This window comes from Mesoplodon mirus (assembly GCF_964341445.2).
Source record: "Mesoplodon mirus genome assembly, chromosome: 15".
Taxonomy (NCBI): Eukaryota; Metazoa; Chordata; class Mammalia; order Artiodactyla; family Ziphiidae; genus Mesoplodon; species Mesoplodon mirus.
In genome coordinates, this window is record NC_138991.1 from 42,982,079 (window position 1) to 42,994,321 (window position 12,243).

The 12,243-nt window shown below is 52.1% G+C and overlaps 1 protein-coding gene across 2 annotated transcripts; it reads right to left on the bottom strand.

Moving 5' to 3' along the window:
• Positions 1–1,434: 1,434 nt before the first annotated feature.
• On the bottom strand, positions 1,435–8,653 carry BCKDK (branched chain keto acid dehydrogenase kinase). Of its 2 annotated transcripts, XM_082644874.1 has the most exons (13): positions 8,479–8,652; positions 6,036–6,325; positions 5,079–5,445; positions 4,885–4,953; positions 4,680–4,790; positions 4,335–4,382; positions 4,135–4,254; positions 3,541–3,639; positions 3,263–3,336; positions 2,802–2,930; positions 2,623–2,712; positions 1,982–2,140; positions 1,435–1,890 (listed from the first exon to the last, which is right to left on the bottom strand). In XM_082644874.1, the coding sequence occupies exons 3-13, from the start codon at positions 5,271–5,273 to the stop codon at positions 1,746–1,748; spliced, it is 1,239 nt and encodes a 412-aa protein (XP_082501000.1). In that variant the 5' UTR covers positions 5,274–5,445; positions 6,036–6,325; positions 8,479–8,652; the 3' UTR covers positions 1,435–1,745. The 2 variants fall into 2 exon arrangements, with proteins under 2 accessions (XP_082501000.1, XP_082501001.1); XM_082644875.1 differs by lacking the exon at positions 4,885–4,953 and having other exon boundaries at positions 8,479–8,653.
• Positions 8,654–12,243: the final 3,590 nt, after the last annotated feature.

Below are 12,243 nucleotides of genomic sequence, written 5' to 3' on the forward strand. Positions count from 1 at the left end.
GTGTAACGCTCAAGCCCTAAGGATGAGGTTATAGATCAGGAACTGTCTTAAGTATTTGCGAGGCATGGCAGTGGGAAGTGCTGGTAACTTGGCTTTTGGGGAATGAAGGAGTTTGGAGGGAGCAGTAAATGCCAGTTGTCTGGCAGCATGTGAAACAGAAGAAATAAAAATCAGGCAAGAAAAAAAAATTAAAACTGTAGTACCTTTTCCCACTCTCCACCCACCCCTAGAACTATGTAGATGATTCACCCAGATCCCCTAGAATCTTTTTCTGTTGCTTCTTTGTGCTCATATTTCCTTTGATGGGCTTTCAAAAGCCAGCACCAGAGGCTTGTTTCGCAAACTGCCCCTCAGGCTAATAGAGCTATTTTGCCTCAGAAGAGATGAAAACAGACGTTCTTAGCCAGCGAGTTTTAAGTACCTCCCCAATCCCACTCAAATAGGGACATTAAACGAATGACTGTCCAGTGGAGGAGTCCATCAATGATTGTAGAGCTTAGCTCTCTTGCCTGGCCTCCTGCCCTTACCTTTCCCACTTCCCCTACTCCCTTCTGGGAGCACTTTCTCAACAAATCACTCGGACACAAATCCTCCTTTTAAGATGTGCTTCTAGGGAACCCAACCTGAAACATCCCTTCCTAGCTTAAAACCCTTCCATGGGTCCTTGCTGCCTCCAGGATAAAACCCGTGCTTCTTCACTGTAAATTCAAGGTCTTTCACCCTGACTGCCACCTACCTCTCCAGTCTCACCCCCTCTGCCCTGCAGCCAGCAGGATTTTCAGCCTGGCAAGTCACTATGGTTTCTCACCACCAGATACAATTCCTGTCTCCCCTCAATGCCCCACCTCCATCAGCAGTCCCACCAAGCAGGCCCTCAGGCCTTCTCTTTCCCTGGCAAGATAGGCAGGCGGTCACCTCACCACCTGCTCCCTGGAGTCCTTTCCTTTTGCCCTCCCTACCAGGACCCCACTGTCCTCTGGGGCCTGCCAGAGCACAATCTGGTGTGCTCCTTCCCTTGGCAACAGCAAGCACAGCTGGCAGACAGTATTTTTAACCTAACTCAGGTTCAGGAATCAGGTGGCTTGGAAAGTTGCCTAGTCTGGCGACCTACACCTCCGCAACCTGTGACTGCTGGTAAGGGAAGAGTCAGAACTGAGGCCTAAAGCTGGGCCAACCCGTGCCTTCAATATTGTCTGGGAGCCAGAAACATTTGGTAAATGAAATAAATGAAAGGTCTTTGCATAAACTGCCCAAGTCATCCCCACTCGCGCCAAATCTAACATGCAAGCGACTCGGGGCCAGTTCCATTCCTGGTCTGCCAGGCTGTGAGGACAGAGACTGGAACATGAACTAGTTAAACCCAAGGGCCCAGGGGACCTGAATGGGGGCAGAAACAAAGGCTCACCTGCCCTGCCCACACATGGGGCCCAAGAGGGCATTCAAAATGTGAACTTTAATAACAAACAGCAGGTCAGAGTGGGGGTTCCCCAGGAACAAGAATGACGGAGCTGGTGCTGGAGACCCCAAGGGTCCCCACTTCATCCCCTCTAAGGCCTGGAGGCAGGGAAGCAGTGGACCCCATCGAGGAGGGGAGGTGCCTGGCTCCAAGTAAGTCCATCTGCTTGGGGCCCGAAGACCCGAGATGCACCAGTGTGTGGAACAGGGTGGCACCCTGCTGGGCCCGGAAGGTCCTGCCAGGGTGTGTGGCCTAGCCTGGGCAGGCAAGCAGGCCAAGGGCTGCGGGGTCAGATGCGGAAGCTTTCCTCCCGGCCGTCGATGTGACGGAGCCGCAGGTAGACGTCCGTGCCAATGCCCTGCAGGGACTGCAGCCGAAGGGAACCACCGAGGTACTCCGCGTAGGCCCGCGATGTGGGCAGCCCGAAGCCAAAGCTGGGGGTGGGCAAGGGGACAGAACACGGGCTTCAGAGGCTTGAGTCTCCTGGGCCCCCCCACCCCCCATTCTGGCCAGGTGGGGCCTCACCCGTGCATGGGTCCCGACTGGCCGCCACTGTGCAGGTCCAGGTGGCCGAAGAGGGGGCTGATCCGGGGGTCCTGGGTGCTGGCCTCAGCTGTAGTGAAGTGGTAGTCCATAACCCGATCCAGGTCTTTGTGAGCGATTCCCCCGCCCCGGTCTGAAATCCTGGCAGGATGACGACGACAGGGGTTTGGCTCAGCTTTGGCGGGGCTCACTACCTCCCCAAGTAAACAGTGCTAAGTCGGCCTTCCTGTCGCTTCCACGCAGACATGGAATGTGGTCACCTAGACTCTTGGGCCTTGTTTTTTTAAGCTATGTTTCTCCACCCTCACCTCTGCCACTAACTGCTTATACTTTCTCATAGGACTTGACATTTATTCTCAGCCCAGCACTGCAGACTGTTTATTTCTGACTCCTTCCCCACTCTGGGCCCCTCAGCTGCTGACAAGGACAGGGCCCTGGAGCCCACAGCTGGCCCCAGATCCACTCATGTCCAGCTCATGGCAATCTCAGGACTGGAGAATATCTTGTCCGACCAGAAACTAAATCTCAGACTGGGGCAGGTACTGGCTTGAAATCATCCAGCGAATCAGAAACAGTGCCCGGAACCCCCATGCATCCCACCCCAACTCCCACCCAGGGCAAACCTGATGACGAGATCGATATCATTGTTGGCGATGGTGATGACCACATCTGGGACATTGTAGGGAGTGTCTAGGTGACTCTCCATTGTGGCTCTATGCAGGGGGAAAAGACCAGTAGGTGGTGGTGCCCCAGCCTCACCCCAGTTCCTGTCTGCCCCCTTCCAAGATATCCAGCAGCCCACCTCATGGCATTCTTGAGCAGCTCGGGCAGGATGTAGTCCAGCGGCATCGGGATGAAGGGGAAACGGGCAGCCACATGTCCATTGATGCGGACTCGGGGGGCATTGCCATACTTGTGTTCACACAGGCGTCTGCAGAAAGGAGCAAGGGTTCAGACCTCAACCAGTGGTTATCAACTGGAGATGATTCTGTCCCCACCCTCCCAGGGCAATTTCGCAGCCTCTAGCGACATTTTGGCTGTCACAGCTGGAGAGTATTACTGGCATCAAGTGAGTAGAAGCCAGGGACCCTTCTGAACATCCTACAAGCACAGGCCAGCCCCTCACAAAAAAGAACGATCTGGCCCAAAACGTTAACAGTGTCACAGTTGAAAAACCCTGCCCTGGACCATGCCCTGGGCAACGGATCAGTCCCAAACCTTCCCTGCCCGAAGACGTCACCCCCTTAGCCGTTCTAGCCTCACCTGGCAAAGTCCACCCACTTTTCAATAATCTTCTTTGGTGAGAGGCGAGTGCAGATGATGCCAACAAAGTCAGGCTGGCAGGAGAAAGAAGGTCAGGACCAGGGATCACCTCCACCCACACCGTGGCCACCAAAAGCTTGCAAACTCTAGACTACGGAAGCAGCCCCAAGGCTCTCCCCAGGCCCTCGGCCCGGGTCCCCAGCCCATGGGGACTCCTGGCTCAGTCCCCCCTGCCCCACTTGACATTCCCAGGTAGGTCTCAGGTCCCCGCGCCCCACCTTGTCCTCATGTAGCGCCAGATGATGTGTAGCCAACATGCGGATCCCAAGCCTTGAAGTCAACGTCTTGTCTAAGAAGTAGCGGACGAGCTTCTCATCCTGTAAAGAGTAGGGGCTCAGAAACCCTGTGCCTGGGACTTCCCTCGTGGTGCAGTGGTTAAGAATCCACCTGCTAACGCAGGGGACACGGGTTCGATCCCTGGTCTGGGAAGATCCCACATGCCGTGGAGCAACAAAGCCTGTGCGCCACAGCTACTGAACCTGCACTCTAGAGCCCGCAAGCCGCAACTACTGAGCACATGCACCACAACTACTGAGTCTGCGTGCCACAACTACTAAAGCCCGCTCACCTAGAGCCCGTGCTCCGCAACAAGAGAAGCCACCACAATGAGAAGCCCACGCACCACAACAAAGAGTAGCCCCCGCTCGTCGAAACTAGAGAAAGCCCGTGCAGCAACAAAGACCCGACGCAGCCAAAAATAAATAAACAAAAAATAAAACAAAAACAAAAAATGTTAAAAAAAGAAAAAAGAAACCCTGTGCCCTTCCCAGGCCCTCCCAACAGGCCTGATCCCCCATTGTGCTGCCCCTGACCTCTATGTGCTTCCGGCTCTCACGCAGGCCCTCAGCTAAGAGGGTCACCACGTCCTTGTGGTCGTCCAACAGCTGTCGCACCAGCTGGCAGTATTGGGCATCATCCGTCTGGTCCTTGATCTGCAGGCCACAGAGTCATGAGCTTGGATGGTCCAGCCCTGACTTCTCAGCCCCTCACCCTGCCCTGGCCCAGCCCTCACCGGAGGGAAGTCTGTCAGCTTCTGGAAGGCACGGATGTACAACTCGTGCTGCAAGGAAGAGGTGTGGGAATTCACAGGGATGCTGTGGGCACCAGGTAGAGAACAGCCACCCGTGCCCACCTATGGGGATTGCCATCCACCCCAATTCATTTGGTTCAAACCCCATCATGGCCTTTCTAGCCTCCATGAAGGCTTGGGTCTGAGTCCTCTGTGGCCCTGAAACATTTTGGCAGGTAAGTCTCTACCACTCTGATTCCGTCTCCCCATTTGCCCCATGGGCAGTGGGCACACTGATCTAAGGTCCTCTCTACTAGGGAAACCGAAGCCCCCTTGAGGCCACCTTACCACATGCAGTATGGTGGGGTTGCAGCCAATGATGAAAGGAAGGCTGCGGAAGCCCTTGATACGATGAGCGATCCTCACTGGCAACTCCTGCTGCAAGTACCGGGCACTTTTCTAGAAGAAAGAGAGGAAGGAAGTTAAGGCCAGGGCCTGAGTGGCTGGGTCAGAGCTCCAGGGACCAAGAGAAAAATAGGGGCAGGAATCTTACCAGAAGGTGACTGCCATCCTGAGAGCGGCCTGAATAGAGCATCATGGTCGGAGTGAGCCGGACTGAGGGCTGGAGGGGCAGAGGGCCCTTGAGCACTGAATCTCTGACACCCCGCCCCCATCATATTAGCTGCACCCCTTCCCTGGACACCCACTCCAGCTCTGGACCCAGGCCTCACCGCCCTAGCTGCACACCTTCTCCGCTGCCACATCGATGGCCGACTGGTTGTAAAAGGAGGTGACTGTCTTGGAGCGCTCCCGTGCCATCTCCACGTGGTGGGTATCGGTGGCTGATGTGGAGCGGGCCCGGAGAGACAGTGAGGGCCCCAAGAGAGGCCAGAGTGCTGGCCCGCCCCGGGGTCCGCTCCCCAGCACGGAAGCCAGTATCATCGTTTTGCTCTTCTGTCGAACTGGGCAGCCACTAGGGCTGAGGACCGGATAGATGGAGGCGACCCCAAAACGGGGCAAGAAGGGTGTAGGTGGGCAGGGGCACTTCTCTGACTTCAGGGGCGAGAGCCGGTCGAGGATGCTGACAAGCTCAGCCTCCAGGAGCAGCTCCCATCTATAAAGGCGGAAGAAGGGGGAGTTGTAAGGCTCTGAATCCAGGCGCACTATCTTTCCACGTGAGCACTGGTTAGTCAGATTTGGACAATCTCTGCCCATCCCTTCAACCACTTCCCCAAGCACACACAGGCCGAGCCTGGATAACCTTGCTTTCCGGGGCTACTATTCTTCAATCTGATGTTCTATCTGGTAGTCTGGAGGGAAGGGGATCCTTAGACCCATCCAGCCCGAAAACCTCAACCCCCCTGCTCCCTCTAATCCCGGGCACCCTCGTTCAGGGGGCGGGGCTGACCCCTAATCCGGCGCCTTCGGACCCCGGCCGGTGTCTGGCCTGCGTACCTGCGGCACACAGAATTGTGCACCCCAGGGTCGGCCGCGTTGAAGTAGCGGCTCGGGAGTCCCCGTCTGGTTCCCTCCCTACGCAGGGTCACTTGGTTCGGCCCGGATCTTCCCCATATGGTAGATGCCAGTCCCCCAGCCCCCGAACCCCAGTCCACGCGCGCTCCAGCAATTCAGAGCAAGGGCGGAGGCGGCGGGCGCGCGCTGCGAAGCCTTCGCGGCACGGTCTGAGCGGGTATCTCCACTTACCTCGGGGCCAGAGCTAGGGCCGGGGTCCGAGAGGAACGGCCCAAAAGTCCACCGGCCGGGCTGGCCGAGCCGCCTGCGCCCTCTGGCGCCGTGACGTCACGTGGGCTATGGGCGCCCGGTGCCTCATGGGAGTTGTAGTTTGGAGCGGAGGACTCGCAACTCGCGCCAGCCCATCGTGGCTGTCTCTCTGCTCCCAGGTCCCCAAATAAATAGCACAGCTCTCTCCACAGGGCTCCCGGAGTTATTTGGTATCTCTGGGCCTCTGTCTTCTGCTCTATAAAATAGGCTTTCTGGGAAAGAAATGCGAGGGGGCGAGAAGACCCTTAGATGCAAAGTGCACAGACCAAACCCTACCTGGATTCCACCCCTGAGGTCCCGTCCTTCTCCCTTCTAGCTCTTGACTCATCTGTGGGAAACCAGACTGCCTGGTTCAACCCCCAGCTCAGCCACTTACCATGTGGGGCAAGTTACTTAAACTACTCAATACTTCAATTCCCGTATTGGTAAAATGAGGTTGTACCAACCTTGGGGTTGTGTGGTCACATGAATTTATATATGTAAAGTGCCCAGAATAGTGCCAGGCGTGGAATTAACACTCTACTAGGTATTATTATTATTAATATTATTACTATTATTGTTACTGAGTCCAAGCTCGCTCTGCTCGCCGCACGACAGGCCATTGGAGACGAGGTGTTGGGCAAGCAACTCAGCAGACCGAGAAGATGGCAGACTAAAGTCTCAAAATAACCAACTTATGGGGGTTTGGATGCCAGTTTCTTTTATAGCACAGAGAGGGGGAGGAGATGAGGAAGTAAAGTTAAAAGGCCATAAGTTTTGCAAATATCACCTGGAATGGCCAGCCTCGGGGAGGGGATGTGTTAATTTCTTCTTTCTTATAGCCATCCACAGGCGGACAGGGTCCAGATGTTTCCCTGAACAAAGGCACTTTGGTTTAACATTCAGGCAGAAGGGCAGGGTTCCCCAAGGCAGGCCATTGTGTGTAGACAGTATCCTTTTAGTGAACAAAAGCAGCAGAAAGCAAAGGTTAAAGTAAAAGAAACAGATGGAACATGTAGTCAGATATGGCTCTTCCCTGTTACATTATCATTATTACTAATTAATGCCAGCAACAAACACTGTTTAGGTGACTTTTCTGTGCAAGGAGAGGAGATTGGTGTTGAATTAAATAAATAGACCCTTCCCTGCCCTGAAGAGGAAGACAGACAATTTCCGTGTCATCAGTTGTGCTAAGAGCCACACAGGAGGCTGTGGGAGCATCAAATAGGGTCTGGGAATATTGGTATAGGTGCCGTGTGAGTAGGACTGGTCAGGCCTGGGAGCTGGAGTGGGAAGGACATGTCAGGACAGGGAAGAGCCTGGAGCATGTGGAGTCTGGGAGGAGAGGAGCTGAATGAGGTGACCAGAGCCAAATTTTGAAGGATGAGGGTGCATTTGTCTTGAAGTAGTAAGAAGCCACTGAAGGGGACTTCCCTGGTGGCGTGGTGGTTGAGAATCCACCTGCCAATGCAGGGGACACAGGTTCCAGCCCTGGTCTGGGAAGATCCCACGTGCCGTGGAGCAACTAAGCCCGTGTGCCACAACTACTGAGCCCGAGCTCTAGAGCCTGTGAACCACAACTACTGAGCCCGAGTGCCACAACTACTGAAGCCCGCGATCTACAGCCTGTGCTCCGCAACAAGAGAAGCCACCGCAATGAGAAGCCCGCGCACCACAACGAAGAGTAGCCCCCGCTCGCCGCAATTAGAGAAAGCCCGGCACAGCAACGAAGGCTCAACACAGCCAAAAATAAAAACAATTAATTGATTAATTAATTTTTTTTAAAAGCCACTGAAGGGTTTTAACTGGATAGATCTGCTCCTTAGACAGAATGCTCTGGCGGTCGTGATTGGGACCAGTGAGACCAAACGAAGAGAGACCAGTGAAAAGACAGTTTTTCCAAGCAGGCGATGATGGGAGAGAGACTTTTCAGTGTGTGTTTGTGTGTACTTATACTGACTAGATTTTTCTTCACCATGGTCATGTATTTTCTAAATAGTTTAAATTTTTAAAGCAAAGGGGTAAGTGAAGCAGGAGATATTTTGGAGTTTTGAGGGGGTTGTTTTGTTTTGTTTTTGAAAAATTTTTTTCTTTTTTGGCTGAGCCATGCGGCTTGCGGGATCTTAGTTCCCGGACCAGGGACTGAACCGTGGCCCTCGGCAGTGAAAGCATGGAGTCCTAACCACTGGACCGCCAAGGGATTCCCTGGAGCTGTCTTTAAACTTCAGCAGAGGTGGGACCCTTCACCACCGGCTGGCCTGCCTGAGGGACTGGGGGAAAGTCTGCACAGATCATGAGGAAGGGGCTCCCTGAGTCTCTGGATTTTCTCTTCGCCCCTCATCCCCACACCATTCCCACCCTTTCTTTTCCCGCATCCCGGCAATACCCTGGAGTGAAGCTGGGAGGACGCTCAGCTCTGGAGGCGGCTGGAGGCAGGCAGGGCTTGAGCCAGCGTTAAAAGGGAGAGGGGAGGGTGCTCCCGCTGGGAAGGCCGAAGTGCGCAGAGAAGCAAAAGATGGCTTGAAGCGTGGCAGATCCCGGCGCTCACGTGGCCGTGGCGTGGCCGGCAGTGCATTAGACCCTGCGCGTTGGACCAGCCCGGCCGGGACTCGCTGCTGCCTCCCGGCGGTGGAGGTTGGACTTGCACCCTAAGAGTCCACCTTCCCGTTGGTCAGGCGCTCTTCTAAGAGATTTATTTACATGTGTTCGTTTCATCTTCATAACGAACCTCTGAGGTAATGTGATTATCCTCATTTTACAGATGGGGCAACAGAGACCCAGAATGATTGAACGACTCCTCCGTCCCCTCTTTCTGTTCCGTCCTCACCCCCCATACTCATGGCAACAGCCACACTGGCCCACCTGTTTTTCCTTCAACATACCAGGCACGTTCCACCTCTCACAAGCTGTGCCCTCTGTCTGGAACACCCTTTCCCTAGATTTCCACATAGCTTAATCCCTTACCTCCTGTAAGCTTTTGCCCAAATGTCAGCTGAATGAAGCCCAACCTGATCATCCTATTTAAAATTGCAACCACCCCCATTCCCCTCACACTGCTTTACTCTTACTTATTTGTTTGTTTATTTGGCCGCGCTGTGTGGCTTTTGGGCTCTTAGTTCCCCGGGATTGAACCCTGGCCCCAGGCAGTGAAAGCACCAAGTCCTAACCACTGGACCGCCAGGGGATTCCTTCTGCTTTACTCTTTATTTTATCCGTAGCATGTATCACCGACAGCATACTGTATACTTATGTATTTATCATAGTAATTGCTCAGTTTTTTTCCTAAAATGTAAGACCACAGTATGAATATTTGTCTGCTATACTGATTTATCCTGTGCCCCTAACACAGTCCCTGGCACATAACATGTGCTCAATAAACATTTATTAAATAAATGGAAGAAACATTGGGCTTTCTTCTTGAGCTATTGAAAGGCAAAGTAACAAAACTACATCTTTTAATTTTTGATAAAGATGTACTTTGGGGTTTCCCTGGTGGCACAGTGGTTGAGAGTCCGCCTGCCAATGCAGGGGACACGGGTTCGTGCCCCGGTCTGGGAAGATCCCACATGCCGTGGAGCGGCTGGGCCCGTGAGCCATGGCCGCTGAGCCTGCGCGTCTGGAGCCTGTGCTCCGCAACGGGAGAGGCCACAACAGTGAGAGGCCCGCGTACCGCAAAAAAAAAAAAAAAAGAAAAGATGTACTTTGACTGCTGTATGGAGAATGTATCTTAGGGTAAGAGACAAATATATCTGAGAGACCAAAGATGAGGCTACTGCATTTATCTAGGTGGGAGGTGATGATGGTTTGGGTCAAGGTAGTGGTCTGCATAGATTACAGGGAATGAGAGAGTGGTCCAGGAGGAGTGGCTTGGGTGGATTGGGGGGGGACCATGGTTAAAATGGGAACCCCAGAGAAGGGCCAGGTTTGGGGAAGGTAAGAAGCTCAGTTTGGGGTGCATTGCATTGCATCTGATTGGCCTGTGAGACATACATATAGTGATGTCCAAGAAGTGTTTCTGCTCTGGGGTGTGGAGCCCAGGAAAGAGATCTGGGCTCAGGTCAGAGTTCAGAAGCTGTGAACTGTAAGGAGTAAGGGAAGACATCCGTGGAAATAATGTTGCCTCATGTGGCAGTTTGTGTTTCCCAAAGATGCCCCACCCCACATGCCCACATGAACTTCTTAGAATATGACTTTGACACCTCTCATATCAAGGGGTGAAGTTCTGTGTTCCTTTCCATTAGAGCTAAGCAAATTTGTGATTACAGTGGAACGGATACTATATGATGACTTATGAAGCTAGATCATAAAAGATGATGCAGCTTCCACTTGGCTCCCTGGAGAATTTTTACTGGAGTCCTGAGTTACCACGTAAGCAGTCTGATTGCCCTGTATTAATTGTCCATTGTTGTGTGACAAATTACCCTCAAAATATAGCAGCTCAAAACAATAAACATTTATTATCTCCCACAGTTTCTTTGGGTCAGGAATTTGGGAGCAGCTGAGCTGGTGGTTCTGGTTCAGGGTTGCTTATGAGGTTGCAGTCAAGATGTTGCCCGATGGTCCAGTGGTCAGGACTCTTCACTTTCACCGCGAGGGCCTGGGTTCGATCCCTAGTCAGGGAACTAAAATCCCATAAGCTGCTTGGTGCTGCCAAAAACAAACAAAAAAAAACATGTTGCCCAAAACTACAGTCACATGAAGTCTTGACTGATGCTAGAGAATCCACTTCCAGGGTGGCTCTCTCATGTGCCTAGCAAGTTAGTGCTGGTTGTTGACAGGAAGCCTCAGTTTCTCACTAAGTGGACCTCTCCTTAGGGCTGCTTGAGTGTCCTCATAACATGGCAACTGGCTTCACCCAGAGTTAGTGATCTAAGAGAGAGCAAAATGGAAGCCACAATATCCTAATGACTTAGCCGCCAAAGTCACAAACCATCATTTCTGTATTATCCTACTGGGTCAGATCAGCCTTATTTCGTGTGGGAAGAAACTACACAACGTTATGAATCCCAGGAGGTGAAAATCATTGAAGACAACTTTGGAAACTGGCTATTGTAGCCTGGAGTCTGCCATGCTGTGAGGAAGCCCAAACTAGTGCCTACGGAGAGGCTACAGGGATTCATGAATAGCCCCTGAGACTGCAAGAAGAGAGAGGCCAGGTTATCAGCCTCCCATTGTTCCAGCATTAGCCAGCATCTGACCACAGTTATGTGAGCCAGAACTACCCAGCGAAAATTCTCGTACTGAATGCCTAACCCCTAAAAACTGAGAGAAAATAAAATGATTGTTTTTCTCTTAAGTCATTATTTTTGTGGTGATTTGTGTGAATCCGCAATGATTCCCACCTCCCGGTATTTATATCCCTCTGTAGTCTCTTCCCACATTGAACAGGGCTGACCAGACAGAAAGGATAAATGACAATATGGGACTTTCAAGGCTAAGTCATAAAGATACTGTGGTTTCCACCTTGCTCCCTCTTAGATGACTCATTCAGGGGGAAGTCAGTCATGGATATAGGAACACTCCAGAAAACTGTGGAAAGAAGTGAGAAACTGGTCTAAGTCTTAGTCCTCTGTATTAGTTTCCTATTGTTTCTATAACAAACTACCACAAACTTAGTGACTTAAAACAACATGAATTTTGACTTCCCTGGTGGTCCAGTGGTTAAGACTCTCACCCTCCAAATGCAGGGGTCGCAGGTTCGATCCCTAGTCAGGGAATTAAGATCCTGCAGGCCACATGGCTGGGCGAAAAAAAAAAAAAATTCCTCTCTGGAGGCTCTAGGGGAGAATCCATTTCTTCAACTTTTCCTGCTACTACAGGCCACCCACATTCCCTAGCTCATGACACCCTTTCTCCATCTTCAAAGCCAGCAACCCTGCATCTCTTTGTGCTTTTCTTCTATAGTCACACCTTCCTCTGAATCTCTTCTTCTGCTGCCCTTTTTCACTTTTAAGGACCCTTGTGATTACATTGGATCCATAGGATAATCTGTTTTAAAATCAACAGATTAGTAGCCTTAATTCCATCTGCAACCTTTAATTCCCATTTGCTATGTAAACTAACATGTTCACAGGTCCCAGGAATTAGGACACCGACATCTTTAGGAGCCATTATTCCACTGGCCACATTGTCTGGAAGAAAAGGAATGGGC

What these genes read in the sequence shown, in the direction of transcription:
- BCKDK (XM_082644874.1), bottom strand. Translation starts at nt 5,273, where the DNA reads ATGATACTGGCTTCCGTGCTGGGGAGCGGACCCCGGGGCGGGCCAGCA. An exon ending in AGGATGGCAGTCACCTTCTG is followed by an intron (nt 4,791 to 4,884) that starts GTAAGATTCCTG and finishes TCTTTCTTCTAG; the next exon opens with AAAAGTGCCCGGTACTTGCA. An exon ending in AGAGCCGGAAGCACATAGAG is followed by an intron (nt 3,640 to 4,134) that starts GTCAGGGGCAGC and finishes TACTCTTTACAG; the next exon opens with GATGAGAAGCTCGTCCGCTA.